This window comes from Emys orbicularis, chromosome 5, assembly GCF_028017835.1.
Source record: "Emys orbicularis isolate rEmyOrb1 chromosome 5, rEmyOrb1.hap1, whole genome shotgun sequence".
NCBI lineage: Eukaryota > Metazoa > Chordata > Testudines > Emydidae > Emys > Emys orbicularis.
In genome coordinates this window covers 109,977,148-109,995,208 of record NC_088687.1, presented here as the reverse complement: position 1 = coordinate 109,995,208, position 18,061 = coordinate 109,977,148, and the positions used below count along the sequence as shown (strand labels likewise).

At 44.0% G+C, this 18,061-nt stretch overlaps 1 protein-coding gene across 1 annotated transcript in view; it reads left to right on the top strand.

Annotated features, from left to right (window-relative positions):
• Nucleotides 1-16,776: 16,776 nt before the first annotated feature.
• RBPJ (recombination signal binding protein for immunoglobulin kappa J region) overlaps nucleotides 16,777-18,061 on the top strand; it is an 83,613-nt gene continuing 82,328 nt past the window's right edge. Inside the window, exon 1 of the mRNA XM_065404840.1 lies at nucleotides 16,777-16,881. Within this exon, the coding sequence (XP_065260912.1) occupies nucleotides 16,862-16,881 (20 nt within the window). The 5' untranslated portion in view covers nucleotides 16,777-16,861. The remainder of the gene's footprint in view (nucleotides 16,882-18,061) is intronic.

The window sequence follows — 18,061 nt, the reverse complement described above, 5'->3', positions numbered from 1 at the left end:
GCAGCATGGACAATGTGGCTCAGGCTCTCAAGCCCACTCAACCCCCTGAGTCCGAACTCGGGTAGCTGGCCTAGTGTCCACCAGAGCCTAGATGTCCACACTGCTCTTTTCAGTGCCCTAGCTCAAGCCTCACTAATATGAGTGTAGACCAGAGGTCCCCAAATTGTGGGGTGCGCTCCCCTAGGGGGGCATGGAGGAACATTTGGGGTGGCACGGAGGGCCCATGCCAGCCACCAAGGGGGAGCATGGACGGAGCGCTGCCCAGCCCTGCCTGTCCCCAGCTCTGCTCCTGCCCCACCCCCAGCTGCGGCCCCAGGTCCCAGCCCTGCGCATGGCCCTGGCACCAGCCTCGGTGTGGATCCGCACCCGGTCATGGGCCCAGCTGCCAGCCCCCAGCCCCTGGCTGCAGCTCCATTCCTGACCCCAGACCCACTCCCAGCTGTGGCCCAAGCCTCAGCCGCCTTACCTCGGCCAAATTTCCTCCTCCCCCGGAGCTGAAGCCCCAATTCCAGGGTAGGGTGCAGGGGCACAGACGGGGTCGGGGAGGGTGCAACCCTCAAAAGTTTGTGGACCACTGGTGTAGACCCTCCCAGCTGCAGTGTAGACATACCCTATATGGCCCTACTGAGACAATTTCTTGAATATTGATTCCAGCTGTAGTATCTACATTTCATGACAAAAAATTGGAGAGGGTTCAGGAAAAAACTACAAGAATGATTTGAGGTCTGGAAAATGTGCCATATAGTAAAGAAGTTCAATCTGTTTAATTTATGTGATAGAAGGTTAATGGCCAACTTGATCATTGTCTGCAAGTATCTACATGGTGAAAAGATTTTTGATAGTAGGTGGCTCTTTAATCTAGCAGAAAAAGACATAACAAGATCCATTGGCTGGAAGCTGAAGTTAGATAAATTCAGGCTAAAAATAAGGTGCACGTTTTTAACAGTGAGGGTAATTATCCATTGAAACAACTTACATAGGGATATGGTGGAGTCTCCATCACTTGAAATCTTGAAATCAAGCTGGATATCTTCTTAAAAGATACATAGCTTAAACAGAAGTTGTGGGCTTTATGCAGAAATTATTAGGTGATGTACTTCATCCTGTGTTATGTAGAAGGTCAGATTAGATGATCGTAATGGCCCCTGTGATCTTAAAGTCTATGAAGTCATATACTTGTATGAAGTATAACACCCACCAGAAGAACACTGCATCTACAGGTTTCACTGCCTATTGGAACCAGCCCTAAACTGATTTTCAATTTACGGGTTTACATAGCTCTCAACACCATCTTATTGGAGTGTCTCAGAATCAGTAATTAATTTTAATCTCGCCACACCCCTGGGAATTAGGGAAGTATTATCCCTAATATACAGATGAACAGAGACACTGTGAAACTTGCTCAAAAAAACCTATAGCAGAGCCAGGAATTGATCATAAATGTCCTGAGTCCCCATCCATTGCCTTAATCCTTTCTCCAAGTGGTTCCCTGCTTCACCAGGCCATTTCTTTATTTGCTATGTTATCATGGAAGGAGGGTGTGGCAGAATATACCACTGTGTTCACACCCTGCACACTATTGTAGTTTTTTTTGTATAAAGCATGTCTTGTAAGGTCTCACTTGAAAACTCATAATTTGCAGGTCCATATTGCACTGAAAAAATGTGTGGCAACATTGTATGTAATGTTATAGGATTTCCCTGTATCATATTAACACATGTTCCAAACCCCACAGTGCTGCCCAAACAGAAGTCGGCAAACAGGTCAGTCCTAAACAAAGGAATGTGAGCTTCCTGTAATTTGTATTTAAGCAGCAAATAGTCATGAAGCAGGGAGGGAAACAAAGACAGCTCAAACAGGTGAGGAAAAAGCCAGCAGGGAACATCCTTCCATATAGAATCTTTGTTCCCTAGTACCCAGCTAGAAATGTTTTTCAAGAGGGAGACTGAAACTATAAAAAGGAGGGACAAACACCCCAAGGCACTCTCCCTCTCTCCCCGCCTCTAGCATTCACTACATCTGAAGAGACACAGGAAGTAGGTGTTGGACTTTGGGGGAGGGGTCCTGACCTGAGAGTTTGATTAGTAATCTGCTGGAGTACATGGTAAGAAACTTTGGTGGAATCTAATATAGTTTGTTAGGCATTGGTAAATATCTCATCTTTATTTTTCTTGTAACTGTTTTCTGACTTTTATACCTCCTTACTTGTTCTCACTTTAAAATCTATCTCGCTGTAGTTAAACTTCTTTTACTGTTTCATCTAATCCAGTGTCTTTTAATCTGGTGTGTCTGAATAACTATTTGAGATAATAAACTGGCATATTATTCCCTTAAAGGAATAATGGATTTAAAATATCTGAACTGTCCACGGGAGGGCTGGGCAACACAGGACATACCTTTCTGGGGGGAAATCTAAGACTGGGGGTGTGTTGGGATGGCCCTGCAGTATAACCAAGGCTGATGAGAGCCAGAGTGTAACCCAAGTGTGGCTGGCAGGCTGCAGTTACACACAAACACTCAGGGTGTGGCTTGCATGCTGGAAGACTGTTCATGAGTGGCCCACATGGGAGCTCCTTCTGCAAGGCATCATGAGGCACCCAAGGTTGCAGGGCAGGGATGACACAGTCCCCCACTGATCTGCACTGTACCCTGGTATGTGACAAAGGATGAGTCTGTTTTGAATGTCTCAAAGCTGTTTGCGACGCTTTGGGGTTCAACCCAGAGCAGTAAGGGGTTGTCACCATCTGCCCTGCAACTCTGGGTGCCTTAAATGGTATGCTGTAGCTCACAGCCCTGACACCAACAGCCAGCCTACAAGAATGCAAGTCACACCCTAGCTTCCACCGCCCAGTTGCTTTTTGCAGGGTGACCCCAACACCCTCCACAAAACTATATCCCTACAACGTCTAGCCCCCTTACTGCACACTTATAGAAATTGTAAACTTTGTTGTTCCTTAAAGAAATGATACACTGCAGCCTGTTAATTTAAATGGGATTAACACACACTTTCCTTTAGTTAGTGCACTGAACTGGCTTACAGTAAAAGTAAAACAAGTTTATTTAACAAAAGGACATAGGGTTAAGTGATACCAAGGATAAGGAATAAAGAGAGAAAGGGTTACAAGCAAACAAAAGTAAAAATACATTTCTAAAACCAAAACCTGATTTAACAAATTAGACACTCTTGTTCACCAAGTCTCCTTTACAGTATGGCTGACCAAACTCTCTGGCCGTGACCCTTCATAGATCTCAAAGTGCTTGGTTCCTTTGTCTCTTTAGGTGAAGGATGCCAAAATGGCTTTTTCTCTCTGCTTACATCTTCCCAAAGTTCATAGACCCTGCTTCAAGAGGCAGCAAGGCCTCCTGGGGTTGCAGTCTCCATCCCACATTGAGATTAGGTGGTCATCTTCCCCCCTTGCTCTTCTGATGGCTTTATTTACCTCACATGTAAATGTGCTTTTCTTTGTCTTTGGGTCACACCTTGCTTAACTTACATTGGCGACAGGCAGACAGCTGCATTCACTGCTGTCTGGGAGAGAACCGGTTTCTCCCGTTGTTTGGTCATAGACTCATAGAATCTCAGGATTGGAAGGGACCTCAGGAGGTCATCTAGTCCAACCCCCTGCTCAAAGCAGGGCCAATCCCGCACTAAATCCCCAAATGGCCCCCTCAAGGATTGAACTCACAACCTTGGGTTTAGCGGGCCAATGCTCAAACCACTGAGCTATCCCTCCCCCCCCAAAAACTGGTCACAAACTTTAAAGCATAATATCAGTGAATAGCCATAATTCCTCCTATAATGTTAATACATACATTTCACAATGATATTAATCACCAGTGTGTCATCAGTTTTCAAATGATATATTACATGCCACATTTTAGATACAGATAATGACATCAGTGTGTTAGGTGTAGTGAGTATGTCAGGCCTGACAAGAGTTGCTGACACAGAGTTGTGACTAACCAATGGGCTTCTGTGTCACAGAAGCAGACTCCTTTGTGTCTTCATAGCCAAGTTCTCCTCTCAACGGCACCCGTGCAGCCCCATTGATTTTAAAGGCGCTTTACTAGTGTAACTCAGAGGAGAATTTGGCCTTTATCATACGTGGAAAAATAATCCAACTAAACAGCTGAAACTTGTGGAAAACTTGGCATGCCAATTATTATGATTATATTTAAAAAATCTCAACCGTGTGCTCTGGCATTACACAGCATCAGTTTCTGGAGAGTGTTGGGAGGTGGAAAGTTTGCTTCTATGTATTCAGCCAATTCAGACTTGGATAGACATGCGCAGCTCCCATTGAAGTAAATGGGTGCATTTCTACTTCTATCTGTTTCTGATTTTTGTTGCAAGCGTCTCTTGACCCCTCCAAGAAGTGCTGAAGGACCCAGTAAAAACTGTAGAAATACAACACTTTATCAAGCAGTATTAACTCCTCTGTGTGCTCTGATCCCATCTTAGAAGGCTCACAGAGCAGAGAGCACCCAGGCAGCCAGTGGCAATATAGCTACTTATCTAGCCATGCTGCTGTAGTTGGTAGAGGAGATGGAGTCCCTCTGGATGGCTTTGCAATGTTGGGGCTTGGTCTGTCTGTAATTCCCTGGCCTCTGCTGCTTTTGCTCACCCTGTTGACATTCTGGTCCCCCTTCCTATGACTGGGGAGGGAAGGTGAGAATGAGCCAATTCCATGGCCTTGTTTTCTGTTAGTTTGTTCCTCTCTGCACTTTTCTATGCAGGAGGGGCATATATTGGTCTTTGTGTTTCTTAGATTTCTTCAATTATTTCTGCTTCTCTCTGGAACTAGACAATGTGCGCGGCATGCGGCTAGAAGCTGGGAATTCCTATGTTCTATTCCTGTCACTGACTCACTGTGTGGCCTGGGGTAAGTCACTTAATTGCTTTGTGTTTCTTTTCCCCATGTGTAAAATGGTGATTATAATACATATTTGCCTATGTTGCAGAGGTGCAGTGAGGATGACCGTCTGTAAAGCATTGCATTAAAGGTGAACTTCCTTATTATGATGATTTAATTTTATTAAGTTTAGGGCAATTCTTTTTCTTCTGACTGTGCTCTTTTACTTTGTTTGCTCCCACACTCCCATTTCATCTTCCCCCTCTATTCTTTTCTCTGCCTCTCTCAGGTCTCTTTCATTGTCACATTCTGCTCCCTCAAATGCACCACACACTTTGTCAATGGTGCTTCTGTCATGGCTTGAAACTAACAAGACAGTGAACTGCTGCTTGCCTGGCAATAAGAGACCAGCTTTTTTGTCAGTTTTCAGCTGCTCTGGAGATAGTGTCTGTTAGTTTCTCTCTCTGCTACAGAAAAGACTGGCACATGGGGGGTAACAAATTCTGGCCTGTTTTCAGAGCAGAGACTGGAACCAATTTAATGCTGTCTCCTCAGCCAACCCCCATACTGTTTATTGCAGTGACAGTCTCTCACTCTATCTTTCCAACTCCTTTTCTTTCCTGTCTCTCCATTTCTCTCCTATAACATCTCTTCCCTCTCACTAGATTGTCGCCCCTTCCATCACTGCTGCTCCAAAATAGCCATTGTTTTTGTAGGACTTTAAAAACAATATTTTCTTTTCTTATGCTCCTGCAATAAAATTTAAACAAATGATGAGCAAACCCTATTCCATAGCTGTCTGTGTTCATACTAACAGCAGTTAACGTGGTGCGTGAATAAGGAAGTAAATAAACTAGTATTGGCGTCTTTTCCATTTTTACATAAAGGGAAAAAGCAAATGTTACAAAACTGATCAAAACAAAACAGCTAGAGTTTTTTCCCCAAAAGGATTCTACAAACAATGAAGGATAAAAAATATGGAAAATAAGAGGATAAAACTATTTCAAGGTGTTGATTGGGGAATGGCTGTTTAGTATGTTTAATACTCTACAACCTTTTTTTCCTTCCAGTGTTTTATTTATTTATTTAGTTTTAGTATCCTGAAACCCCAGTCACGATGGCGGACTCTTTGGGCCAAGTGTTGTGCAGACATACAAAGTAAGAGGTGGTACCTGTCCTGAAAAGCTTTCCATTTAATTAAGACAAGATGCAACAAGTGGGTGTAATACTCAGCTGGAAAGAACAAGCAATAGTAGCATGTGGTTACATATTATACACAAAGTGTGCTCTTAGCTGGTTTTGAATCATTCAGAATTGTCTGTTTTTAAAATTACAAGATATCCATATGATTTTTCATTTGTTTTGTTATTTCAGTATTCCCTACTGGCCATTTACCAAGCCATTACCTGATGGCATTCTTCTGTAGGCATTGTGGTAGAAGTGGGTCTTGCAAAGGGATTTGAAGGACAGGGTAGTGACATTTTGAATTAGTTCAGGGAGGGTGCAGAAGTATTGGCATAAGAGCGGTAAAAGGTGGTTGGGGAAAGAATGTGTGATCAAGGCTGATGCTGGCAAAACAATGAGGCAATACAAATTCCGGGCCAGATTTTCAAAAATGCACAACATGCACACTTTATGCTAGATTTTTTTTAAACGGCTCAGCTCCCATTTAGGTGCCTAAATGAATTGTTTTCAATGGGACTGCTGAGAACTGAGCTTTTTGAAAATCTGATTACTTCATTTAGGTGCCTATGTGGAGCTCTTCTGAAAATCCATTCCTAGATTTATAAAATGGAGCCCTATCATATGGTTCATCCACAACATGAAACTTTGTAAGTGATTTTTATTTAGATTAGTTTTAAGAGCAGACAAAGATGGAAGAGAACTTCACTGAAAACCTCATAAAAGAAAAAAATAGCACAGTTTAGCAGGAGTGCACACAAACATCCCCACACACATCTGTGCATGAGCACGCACACATACTTTGTTTATGGTTTGCAGATATTTCAATTTTTATATGTAAAATTATTTTATGAAGCCAGAATGCATTCTTGCGTTAGCTTGTTTTGTTAGTTAATTTAGCACTCATGAAGTATTCCTGGATTGTTAAGTCCTACATTTATCTGAAGAACAGGTAACAGTAGTCCTTGTTTCCCACAACATTGTCTGTCTGACAAATGTGCCTGAACTCTGTTCAGGAGGCACCACTTATGGGGGTGAGAATGTGATCTGTTCTCCACGCTCATTCAGTCCTTGGCCTCTCCGCTGAGGCTGCCAATAAGAGTGCAAGTGAGTGCCAAATGGGATGATTTCCATGACGTGGACACCTGTCTTCTAGGAACTAGACTGAGAGAACAACAAATAATGTCTCATAGGCTACTGGACAGTTATCAGATGGTCATGACTTTCAGTCTCTCACACTTCGACCAGATTTAGATCACTGACCTAGAGGTGAAAGGCTCTTCCTCCCTTTATCCCGTTAGTAGTCCCCTGAAACATCCAGTCTGTCAGCTTTTTGTTGTTGTTGTTTTAATTTAAGGGGCACTCAAATTATTTACACTTTAAATGTTCAGCACTATCATATACAATCTATAAATGAACTACTGTTCTGACTCAACGTAGCTTTTCTTTTTAAAATCAGTCCTTATAACATTGATATTTTTTTTAAAACAAATCCTGTCTTTAGCTCTGGCTACTCACATAAAAGCTACATGAACAGAACATGAACTTTGTGGAGCCCAATTCAGGACTGAGATATGCAGGTGCTTCATCGGTGCATCTCCTGAGCTAGTGCCAACGTGCACTGCTTCTGGTGAAATTTTGCAGAGTGGAGCAAGTGCTTCTCCACATTCAGCAAAAGGCTGCAGAACCAGCTTCAGAGCTCCTGCACCATCTGGTGTGTACTACTGCATGTGAAGCCAAGTGGGTGGAGTTTGGCAGGAAAGTAGGTGCAGCCAGCTTGAAGGTCTACTGCTACATATTATGTACCAGGCAAAAATAGTGCACAGTGGAAGCAGCAGGCACCACCAGCCTTATAGCTGTTGCATAGGTGTAACAGGTGTATGCGGACTTACCTCTGCCAAGGCTCAGGCAGGTGCAGCTAAGGAGGATTCCATCAGTATCTGGCCTGCATGGGTCCAGGCTAACGATTTGCTAACAAGACCATGCAGCTCAGATGAAATGTCAAGGTGGAATGTGAAAAACAATGTGTAGCAACACAAGACAGACTACAACCATTCCCACAGGCAAGGCTGTATATTCTCAAGGGATGGATATGTGGGTGTTATAGTTTTTGTACCGGGGCACTGGAAAGCCGTGTGTATGTTTTGCAACAATCACCACTATGCTATCTAGTGAGCCATGTTGCCACTCCTGCATCAGAGAGGGGTTTTTTTAGGTGAAAGTCAGTTTCTCACTGGCTGCCTTTGGGGCTGAAGAACGGTTTAGGCTATGGCTACATTAGAGAGCTTAGAGCAGCACAGCTGCTCGGATGCAGATGCACTGCTGTAAGCACTCTAATGTAGCCGTTCTAAGCCAAAGGGGGAGAGCTCTCCCATCGGCTTAATTACTCCAGCCCCCATTAGCAGCAATAGCTATGTCGGTGCGTGAAGCTGTCCTACTATGTTGGTGCTTAAGTCGGCATTAAGTTATGTGTCTCAGGGGAGTGGCTAAATTATGTCGACTTAAGCTGTCGTGTAGCCATAGCCTTAGACTCTTAGATTCCTCAGAAGTACCCTGGTTGAAAAGCCTGACATGAAAAGCAGAGACACCTGGCCAGCCTGAGGGGCATCACTCTAACACAAGAGAAGAAGTTATTTGTTTTCCCCCTCAGCCATCTCTGCTTTATGAGACATTTATTACACTCCCTGCTGGAAACCGAACTAAACTCAGCTTGGAAAGGGAGGCGAAAGGAAATTGTTAGTGAGAGCTAAACTCTGAGTTCACTCTGTGCAAAGCAGATTGTAAATTGGGAAGCTCAAAGGATCCTCTAGATAACATGCATTGCCACATAAAAATTCTGTTACTCCATTGGTTACTGGAGCTTGTAAAAGTGTGAAATAAGCAAAAATCCATCTAGTTAGAGACTGTTTGTGCACTTAAAGAAAGACAGAGTCACAGATTGAACTATACAGACATACATGCAGATCAATGCACAGAAAGATACAGAGATGCATGAAAAGGTCTCGTTCTTTTTTTTAAATTATGGAGAGCTTTCTGCCCGAGGCATCTTTTTCAAGTTCTCATGTCTCTGAATCCTTTACTATGTCTGACACAAATACACTGCTACGATCACTATTTTTTCAGCTGACTGGTGACAGTTTCACTCCACCCCCATTTGTGTTAGCAGCCTGAAATTACAAAGATGAGATCCCCAGTACGTCTTTTGTGATGCATATCAACTTTTGTTGTGTTCCTTTGTTTGGAATGTGACACAGTATTGTGTTGCCTGTGTCTAGGGAGCAGGTTTGCTTTATTGTTCTTGTAAATATGTACTGCCGGGTGCAGCTCAGTGGTAAGCATTTAGTTTGTGCATGACTGACGCCGACCCGGACAACTGCTCTGACCCCAAGCAGATGGTGGTGCAGGGACTCCAGTGATCTGGAACTAATAGCATGTGCCATTTCTTTTTGTTTTGAGCAGACAGCCAGGCCTTACATTTCCCTCCCCTATGCAGCAACAGCTGTATATACAGTACAAGCTGGCAAAACCCTAACTGTCACTTCAGTGCTCCTCCTCTGTCATTAATCATAGGTCCTAGGGTGATGAAACTTCATCAAAATGAACACTGCATGTACACAGCATGGCTCTTTCCACCATTAATAAAAATGATGTGGGCTGGAGGATAATTCAGACCTCTAGCTGCCCAATTCAATTGAAATTTTCCTGGAAAAAGAAGTAAATGATTCATTTTAATCATGAATGTAATAGACATTGCATAAAAGCAGTAAGATATTCCTATGTGTTTTGGAATTTACTTCCACTAATAGCTATTTCAGAGTCCAGTGGATTATCATTGAAACACATTTTGTCAGGATGGGATGTAAGCAAAAGCGATACAGAAAAATAGAGGTTCAAAATGAAAAAATTATGGCATAAAAGTTAGATAGGCCCTGGAAAGGTCAAATTCGTACAACTATCCCTTCCACTACAAATAATCCATAATGACATTGACTTGGCAGTATCACACACTAATTTTCTTCAGGATGAAGTTTCCTCAACAATGTCTTCAATTTATTCCCTTCTGATTTAAAAAAAAAAAAAAAAAAAAAAAACTTCATTCGGCATGTATAACTTTCCCATTTATTTTTGTTCTAACTATAGAACCAAACTAATAACAAAAATTGTCCTCCTAGACTGGGGACAAGGACAGTTTCTCTTATGTCACTGAGCACATCAGGTTAAATTTGCCCCTGTGCAGAGGACCAGCACAATGCCTCTACATCACATGTGTGACAAAGTAGGGTTTAAGTGGGACTAAAGTGGTTCTTCCACCTTGTCCTGCCTCCCGGCAAAGGGGTGAATGTCCTGGTTCTGCTCTGAAGTCATTATTGGGAAAATTCCTGTGTGCACATGTAACCCACACACCTTCTGGGTGTGGTGTTCTGTCCCATCTAGTGGCACTGAGACCACTTAGAGAGATTGATAAAATGAGTCTGCTCTACAGCCTTAGCTAAGAGCAAGTTGGCTTTTAGCTCATGCACTAAGTTCCAAAGTTCCCCGGTTCAATCCCGCCTGCTGACGACTGGGGTCTGTTGGCATTACACACATACAGTGGTACTAGTTTGTAGAATTGCAGGTTAAGGATTTCTGTTGGTATTTTATCCCATTTTACATAGTATCTGGTTATGGTTGGGGCCCAGATTTTGCGACTATATAGTAAAATGGGTTGAATTATGTCAAAGAGTTTCAGCTGTAGTTTTATCAAGGGATTGTATGTGTCTAGTAACTTTTTTATGGGGTAGGTCTGCAGAGGTCTTCGTTGTAATATTTTTATAGCCAGTTTGAAACTCCCTCATGCACTAACTATGAGACCAAAGTATGTACAGTCAGGAGTGTGGTCTGCCTTTCCATCTGTAAAAATCAAAATTGAGTTTTGGTTATTTCAGGGCTTTTCCTAGAAAATCATGATTTTGAGCTTTTCCATGTTGACCTGCAGACTTCATGTGCTGAAATATGTAAGCATGCATTATTTCAAAGGATGTCTTTAATAGCAAGCATTTTAACTCACTTATTTAGGGACAGTCCTGGGTGTGAGATTTGGTCCAGCATGCAGGTAGGTCACTATTGTACATGATGAAAAGATTAGAGCTGAGGCAGCACCTCTGGTTAACTACTTTTTCCTGCATGAAGGCATCTGTTTTAAGTGTAGTTTATTTTTACCTTATAGGTCATAGATTGGTACATAGATTTAATTGTCATCTGTTTTCACATCAGTTCAAAATTGTAGTTGTTACAGATTCAATCCAGAGTGCAATTTTAATTATAGATAAAAAGCAAATGTCTTTTTTCTGGGATGCATTTTTTCTATGCTTATTATTAAGCATCCATAAAGATGTAATTCCATTAAAAATAAAATAAAAATGGACCAGTTTAATTTCTGTTGTAACTCCGTTGATTTCAGTTAGGTTAAATCAAAAATGAACTTGCTCCTATTAAACTATTCTCATCATCTCAGAAGCAATCCTATATGTAGAATAAAGAATGGCAAGGAGGGACACAGACAGTATATCATCTCACTTTTCTCTAGCATATTTTGAAAGATTGGGGGAGATGCTACGGAATAAAATTCCAGAGGATATTTGTTATTTCTCTTTTCAGTAAATTATTTTGTAATCATATCTAGTGTTTTCTTAATACTAGAACAGGTTTGGTGTGTATTATATATTTATCACTGCACGAAGCAAGTACTCTAGGAGCCACAGCCCCAATAGCTCCCTAAACTCCCACTAACACCAGGGCAGGGCCTTTACAATCTCAAGAGCCCTGAAAATGTCAGCAGTTCTGAACTTTGATTGTTGGGTGTGTGAGAGAGGTAATGGGCACCCTATAGTTGCACCTTCACAGTACTGGAATTCAATGAGTATGTCTACACTGCAATTAAATACTTGTAGCTAGGTGGTGATGTGGGGGACAAATGGTAATACAGTATGAGGGATTGTGGTTTGATAGGGAATTTTTAAAATGATGCTAAAAAAAAGTAAGTGATTCAGAGCCATCAGGCTGTGCACACTGTTAACCTACATAACCACATGATATTAATACTGTTAACCTCATCCTCCCTCCCCCTCTTCCTTTCTATTGTTTGTTATGCTCACTTGTTGCATTTTGTCTTTAGATTGTAAGCTCTTTGGGCTGGGACTATCAACCTGGTTGGTTTTCTTTTTGCAGTGTGTAGCACAATGCAACCCCAACCTGACTCTAGCTTTTGGGAGCTACCATAATAATAGTAAAATAATATATAGTAAGATATAGCCTATTAGCATTAAGATTTAGACAGATTATAGTTTTTCTTTTTTTTTTTTGTCCCAGTGGCCTACTTGAGAATACAACACACAAGTGTAAACTGTTTAATTTCAAAAACATACCTTTTTGAGATTGCTAGTAATAACTATTCTTATTGATTAAAAGGAGATACTGTAATATCGCCTTCTTTTCTTTCAGCTATGCTGAATAAGAACTTCCATTTTAAACAGCAAAGGCACTTCTGAGATCTAGCTGTTATTCAGTTAGCAGTTTAAGTGATAACTTTTGTTGGCGTATACACACAAGCTTAGATGTAAGATATACTCTGTGGGCAACTGTATTTATTTTCTTTCCTAGAAAAGTGGTTAAACCATATCGCACATCCTGTGCTTATAAAATTCCAGAAAGGCTATATCATAGTAAGTACTAGTCGTTTATGTGATTTACATCCAGAAATGTAAACTGAAACATTGTGAGATGAAATGTATTACTTATAATGAACTAAGATATAGATAGGCTGTGAGGTACTGGCATATATGTTGCTTGTTAGGGTCAGTATCTTTTATAAAGCAGCTAGGGCTTAAAAATACAATTATTAACTACTCTTATGTTTATTAAAGCAGTGCCTAAGGACCAACCAAGAATGGGACCCCATTGTACTAGGCACTGTACAAACAGTAGTAGTAGTAGACAGTAGTTGCCACAAAGTTTATAAACTAGGTTAAAAACAGTACTTCCTTATTTAGTCACTTTTGAAAATTTTAATCCTACTGTTTTCAGGTGCCCAACTTGACACCTTGAAAGGGGGCTAAATTTTAAAGGACGGGTTATCAGCACTTTCTGAAATCAGTCCCCTTTGTGTCTCAAGTTGGGCTCCCAAAATGTAGTCCCTAATACCCGATTTAGAACTCTTTCCATTGAGTTCAATAGGGGCTGGTTAGATACAAGATTGTATACTGGATTGGCACAGACTAGCTAAAGCACTGACTTGTATAACAAATAAATCCAAAGTCCTTACTGCCCTATACTGTATTTAAAGTTATTCTTATTCCTCAAATCTGGTACTGTCTTCCATTAAGGATCAGACGTTAGCGCCCTGTCTCATGAAGTGCTGGATGCTCTCAACTCCCATTGAAATCAATAGGAATTAAATACTCAGCACTTCGTGAAATAACAAAAAATGGTCAGTACTAGCAATATTTTAAAAAAATCCATACAAAAATTTAAATTTGCCTGAGGTTTATTTTCTTTCCAGAGACTGCCTTGTCTTTGATTTTATGAGTTGTGTTCCTGATTTTTAATTCTGGACTGTGAGGGTGAGTGACCTTTTATGCTACTACAGAATTTTTTAAAAATAGTTTAATATGTATCCTGGGGTTTTTAAAAATGCATCTGAATCAGTGATAGGAAGCACTTTTCTCAAATTATTAATGATTAATCCTTGGAAACAATATACCTCCTTGGGATCCAATATTTTAAATAAAAATATGTCCTCTTTGGAAAATATTAAAGTCTTTATATATGGTACACAAGAATATTTTTAGATTTTCCAGTTTGATTCAAAACACACACAAAAAAGAAGAGGCCCTACAAAGTGACCATTTACAGACAAACTAGGGCAAAAATCCAGAAACCATTCTTACTGCAATGGAACTACCATGAACTGAGATCATTCATCAGTCCTGGAAAAAAAGATGTTTTCAGGAAGAGCTTTTTAAAAGGGGATTGTGAGTTACTGCTCCACAAACAATACAGAGGATTTGCAGTATGCATTGTGCTTCAGATGAGGAGCGTGCCTGTAAGGAACCAATCAAAATCCTTTTGGAACTAATGAGGAGGCAGAAATCATGGTGGGAAAAGAGTATTCGTAATGATAACTAACACTAGTTGTTTGTAATTAAACTCTAGCAAACTCTGTGGCAAAGCAGTCTCTTAAAATGCACAAGTTTAGTGTAGTTTGTCTAGGAAGGTGTTCTCCATTGCATTTTATTAGCATTAGCAGTACAGAGTGAGCTGAAGAAGCAGACCAAAAATCATATAGATGACAGAAAATTCAATCTTTTGTAACCATGTGAGCCAGACCTCCCAAAGTAGAGTGATAAGAATGAAGTAAACTTTAGAATCTCATTCTCATATTGCATTTTTTATTAATATGGAGGATTTGAGTGTTAAGCTAGATAAGTTACTGATACCACAGAAGCAGCAAAAGGAAGCTGAAGGGGTGAAAGAAGAGCTAGTAGTGAACTTGCACACCAGTAGTCTACTTTTCAAATGTAGACGACATCTGATAGACATCCAGACCCTGAACTGGAAAGTCCTAGTGCAGTTATGCAAATGACCTTTTAGGCTCCTAAATGCCAATTTCAGGGCCCCAAAGCAGGATTTCCCACTTCCTCTTAAATCCCTACTGCCAAGACTATTTTAGACTATAAGGTGGATAGAAAGCTGGCTAGATTGTCAGGCTCAACGGGTAGTGATCAACGGCTCGATGTCTAGTTGGCAGCCGGTATCAAGCAGAGTGTCCCAAGGGTCGGTCCTGGGGCCGGTTTTATTCAACATCTTTATTAATGATCTGGATTATGAGATTAATTGCACCCTCAGCAAATCCACAGATGTCACTAAAATGGGGGGAGAGGTAGATATGCTGGAGGGTAGGGAAAAGGTCCAGAGTGACCTAGACAAATTGGAGGATTCGTCAAAAGAAATCTGATGAGGTTCAACAAGGACAAGTGCAGAGTTCTGCACTTAGGAAGGAGGAATCCCATGCACTGCTACAGGCTGGGGACCGACTGGCTAAGCAGCAGTTCTGCAGAAAAGGACCTGGGATTACAGTGGACGAGAAGCTGTATATGAGTCAGCAGTGTGCCCTTGTTGCCAAGAAGGCCAATGGCACATTGGGCTGTATTAGTAGGAGCGTTGCCAGCAGATCGAGGGAAGTGATTGTTCCCCTCTATTTGGCACTGGCGAGGCCACATCTGGAGTATTGCATCCAGTTTTGGGCCTCCCACTACGGAAAGGATGTGGACAGATTGGAGCGAGTCCAGCGGAGGGCAACAAAAATGATTAGGGGGCTGGGGCACATGACTTCTGAGGAGAGGCTGAGGGAACTGGCTTATTTAATCTGCAGAAGAGAAGGATGAGAGGGGATTTGATAGCAGCCTTCAACTACCTGAAGCGGGGTTCCAAAGAGGATGGAGCTCGGCTGTTCTCAGTGGTGGCAGATGACAGAACAAGGAGTAATGGTCTCAAGTTGCAGTGGGGGAGGGCTAGGTTGGATATTAGGAAAAACAATTTCACTAGGATGGTGGTGAAGCACTGGAATGGGTTACCTAGGGAGGTGGTGGACTCTCCATCCTTAGAGGTTTTTAAGGCCCAGCTTGACAAAGCCTTGGCTGGAATGATTTAGTTGGTGTTGGTCCTGCTTTGAGCAGGGGACTGGACTAGATGACCGCCTGAGGTCTCTTCCAACCCTAATCTTATATGATTCTACAAAGTTTGTCCATGTGCAGATCATTTAATATCCTGGTTACTGACATCGCTTCTCTTGCCTGCTCATTCTCCCGTCTACCTTTCCAGTGCAGCCAAAAGGTAGTTGCCAAGTTAACTGTATTGAACGAAGTGAGGCCCATGCTCACCACCAGGGCATTTCTCTACTTATCTGTGTGTAACGGAGCAGGGGAAATGGGGATGCACGCAGAGCCCCTGGCGAGTTGGGGTGCACTGATAACCCAGCATGGGGGGGGTGTCCCATGGAGGCCTGGGAGGGGGTGGGAGAATGGGGGAGCCTAGTGTGGAGGGAGGAAGGACGCACAGCCACTAGCAGAGGGTGGGTTTCAGCGAGTCCCTGAAATAGAGGAACAGAGGGTCCTGTGGCACCTTTAAGACTAGCGGGGAGACTGGTGGGCCGCTAAGACATCAGCGGTTACCCAGCGTGCAACCTCCTACGGCGGGCGGCTGCCCGAGCCGGGCTGGGCCGTCCCGCCCCGCGGAGAGGGAGGCGCTGGAGGGAAGGCCGTGACTGCTCCCGCGACTCCTGCTGCCACCGCGCGCAGGCCAGGGCGGCTCCACGTCCCGCAGGAGCGCTCCCAGCCCCGCGGCCGGGCAAGAGGCAGAGAACCGCGCCGCTCCTGCCCTGTGGGAGAGAGTCTGACTGCCTCCCGCACCTCTCCCCCGAATGGTTTGTTCCTCGCCTGCCGCCGGCTCACGGACAGTCAGAGAAACAAGGACTACAAACGCGCAGCGCGGCAGCGAGAGAATCCCCCACCCTCTCCTTTCACTTTGTTCTCGCGATACTAATCTGGCTTCTCCCTTAGTGCCTGGCAGGCCGCTGCTGGAGTTCTCGCGAGTCTTGGGCAGGTTCCCACGCCTGCTGCCGCTGTTGTGTCTAAGGGGAGAACCCGGGAATGAGGGGGCGGCGCGCTCCCCCATTCTCTCCCCTTCGCGACCGCGTGTGTGTCTCACGGGCCCGCGCACGCGCGCACTCGGCCAGGGGAGGAGGAGACAGCTCTCGCGAGAGTAGGAGTTTTGGCGAGAGTTTGTGGAAGATGGCGCCTGTTGTGACAGGGTAAGTGCGGGGGGTTCGCAGCGCCGGGCCGGGAGCGATCCCTTTCCACGGGCATTGGGGCCCACCCACCGTCGTCCCCCGGTCCTGCTGCTTCCCCATCCCCCGTCCGGGGAGGCGGGAGCTCCTAGCCGGGCGATCCGGGGGAGGCCCCGAGATACAGACCCTCGGGGGCTGGGACCCCCCAGGTGGCTGCACTGGAGAAGGCCCCCGGGCGATAGGCCGGGATCCCCAGGTGGATAGTCTGGGGGCGGGCACAGGGCGGGCCGAGATCCCCAAACCCCAGGCGGGACGGGGGGGAGGTGGGCTTAGTGCTGGACACACTCCCTTCTCCGCCCCCCCCCCCCGAGGTGGGTACCTGTTCGTGGGGTTTCCCAGCCCGGGTCCGGGCGGGGGTCCCCTCAGCCACCGGCCCTGGGGCACCAGACAAAGGCTCCTGTCTGGTTGTGGGAAAGCCGACTGGTGCCTTCCTCCTTTCTGGCGGGGCGCGATGAGAGGGGACAGAACACTCCTTCCCCGCGCGCCGTGCTGCGCTGAATTCACCAGGCTCTAGGTCCCATTCAGTAGGAACAGCCTCCTCCCAAGCAAGACCCATGCTGCCTTGCAGAAGTGAGTGGAGTTCCCCTTTTGCTGCCTGTTCACCATTCTCTCTGGGTTACAAACGAATATTCTTAGCTGCCTCCCTCCCAACAGAAGAATAGCAGCCTTCCCACTCCATCTGCTCCACATTGACTCAGCATGAAAACTGCTTGCCATCCCCATTAACGCCACTGGGTCATACTGAATAATGGCCTTCTACCTGTAAACTGTGTCATGGTAATCAGTGACATACTCCTAATCAGCTGCTGTTAGGTAATAATGGTAGATTCACTAGTGGTAGGGTGCATCAGCAGCTGTTTTGCACACCTCTACCACATCTTGAGTTACACTGCACGTAGCAGGCACCATGGGTCTTGGGCCACACTGAGTAGTAGCATCCACTCCACTGAACACACACTTGAGGAATGGGGCTGCAAGTACAATAGCAGGCCTTGTCTGCTCACCACCTGTTCGTTCAAAACAAAATCCTGGTTGGTAAGAATATTGCTGGGTATCTTTACATGGTGGACTTACTTTGATATTTTCACAGTGAATGTCACAGACACACTATTCTTTTCCCGGTGAGATTACACTGTCTCCAGCC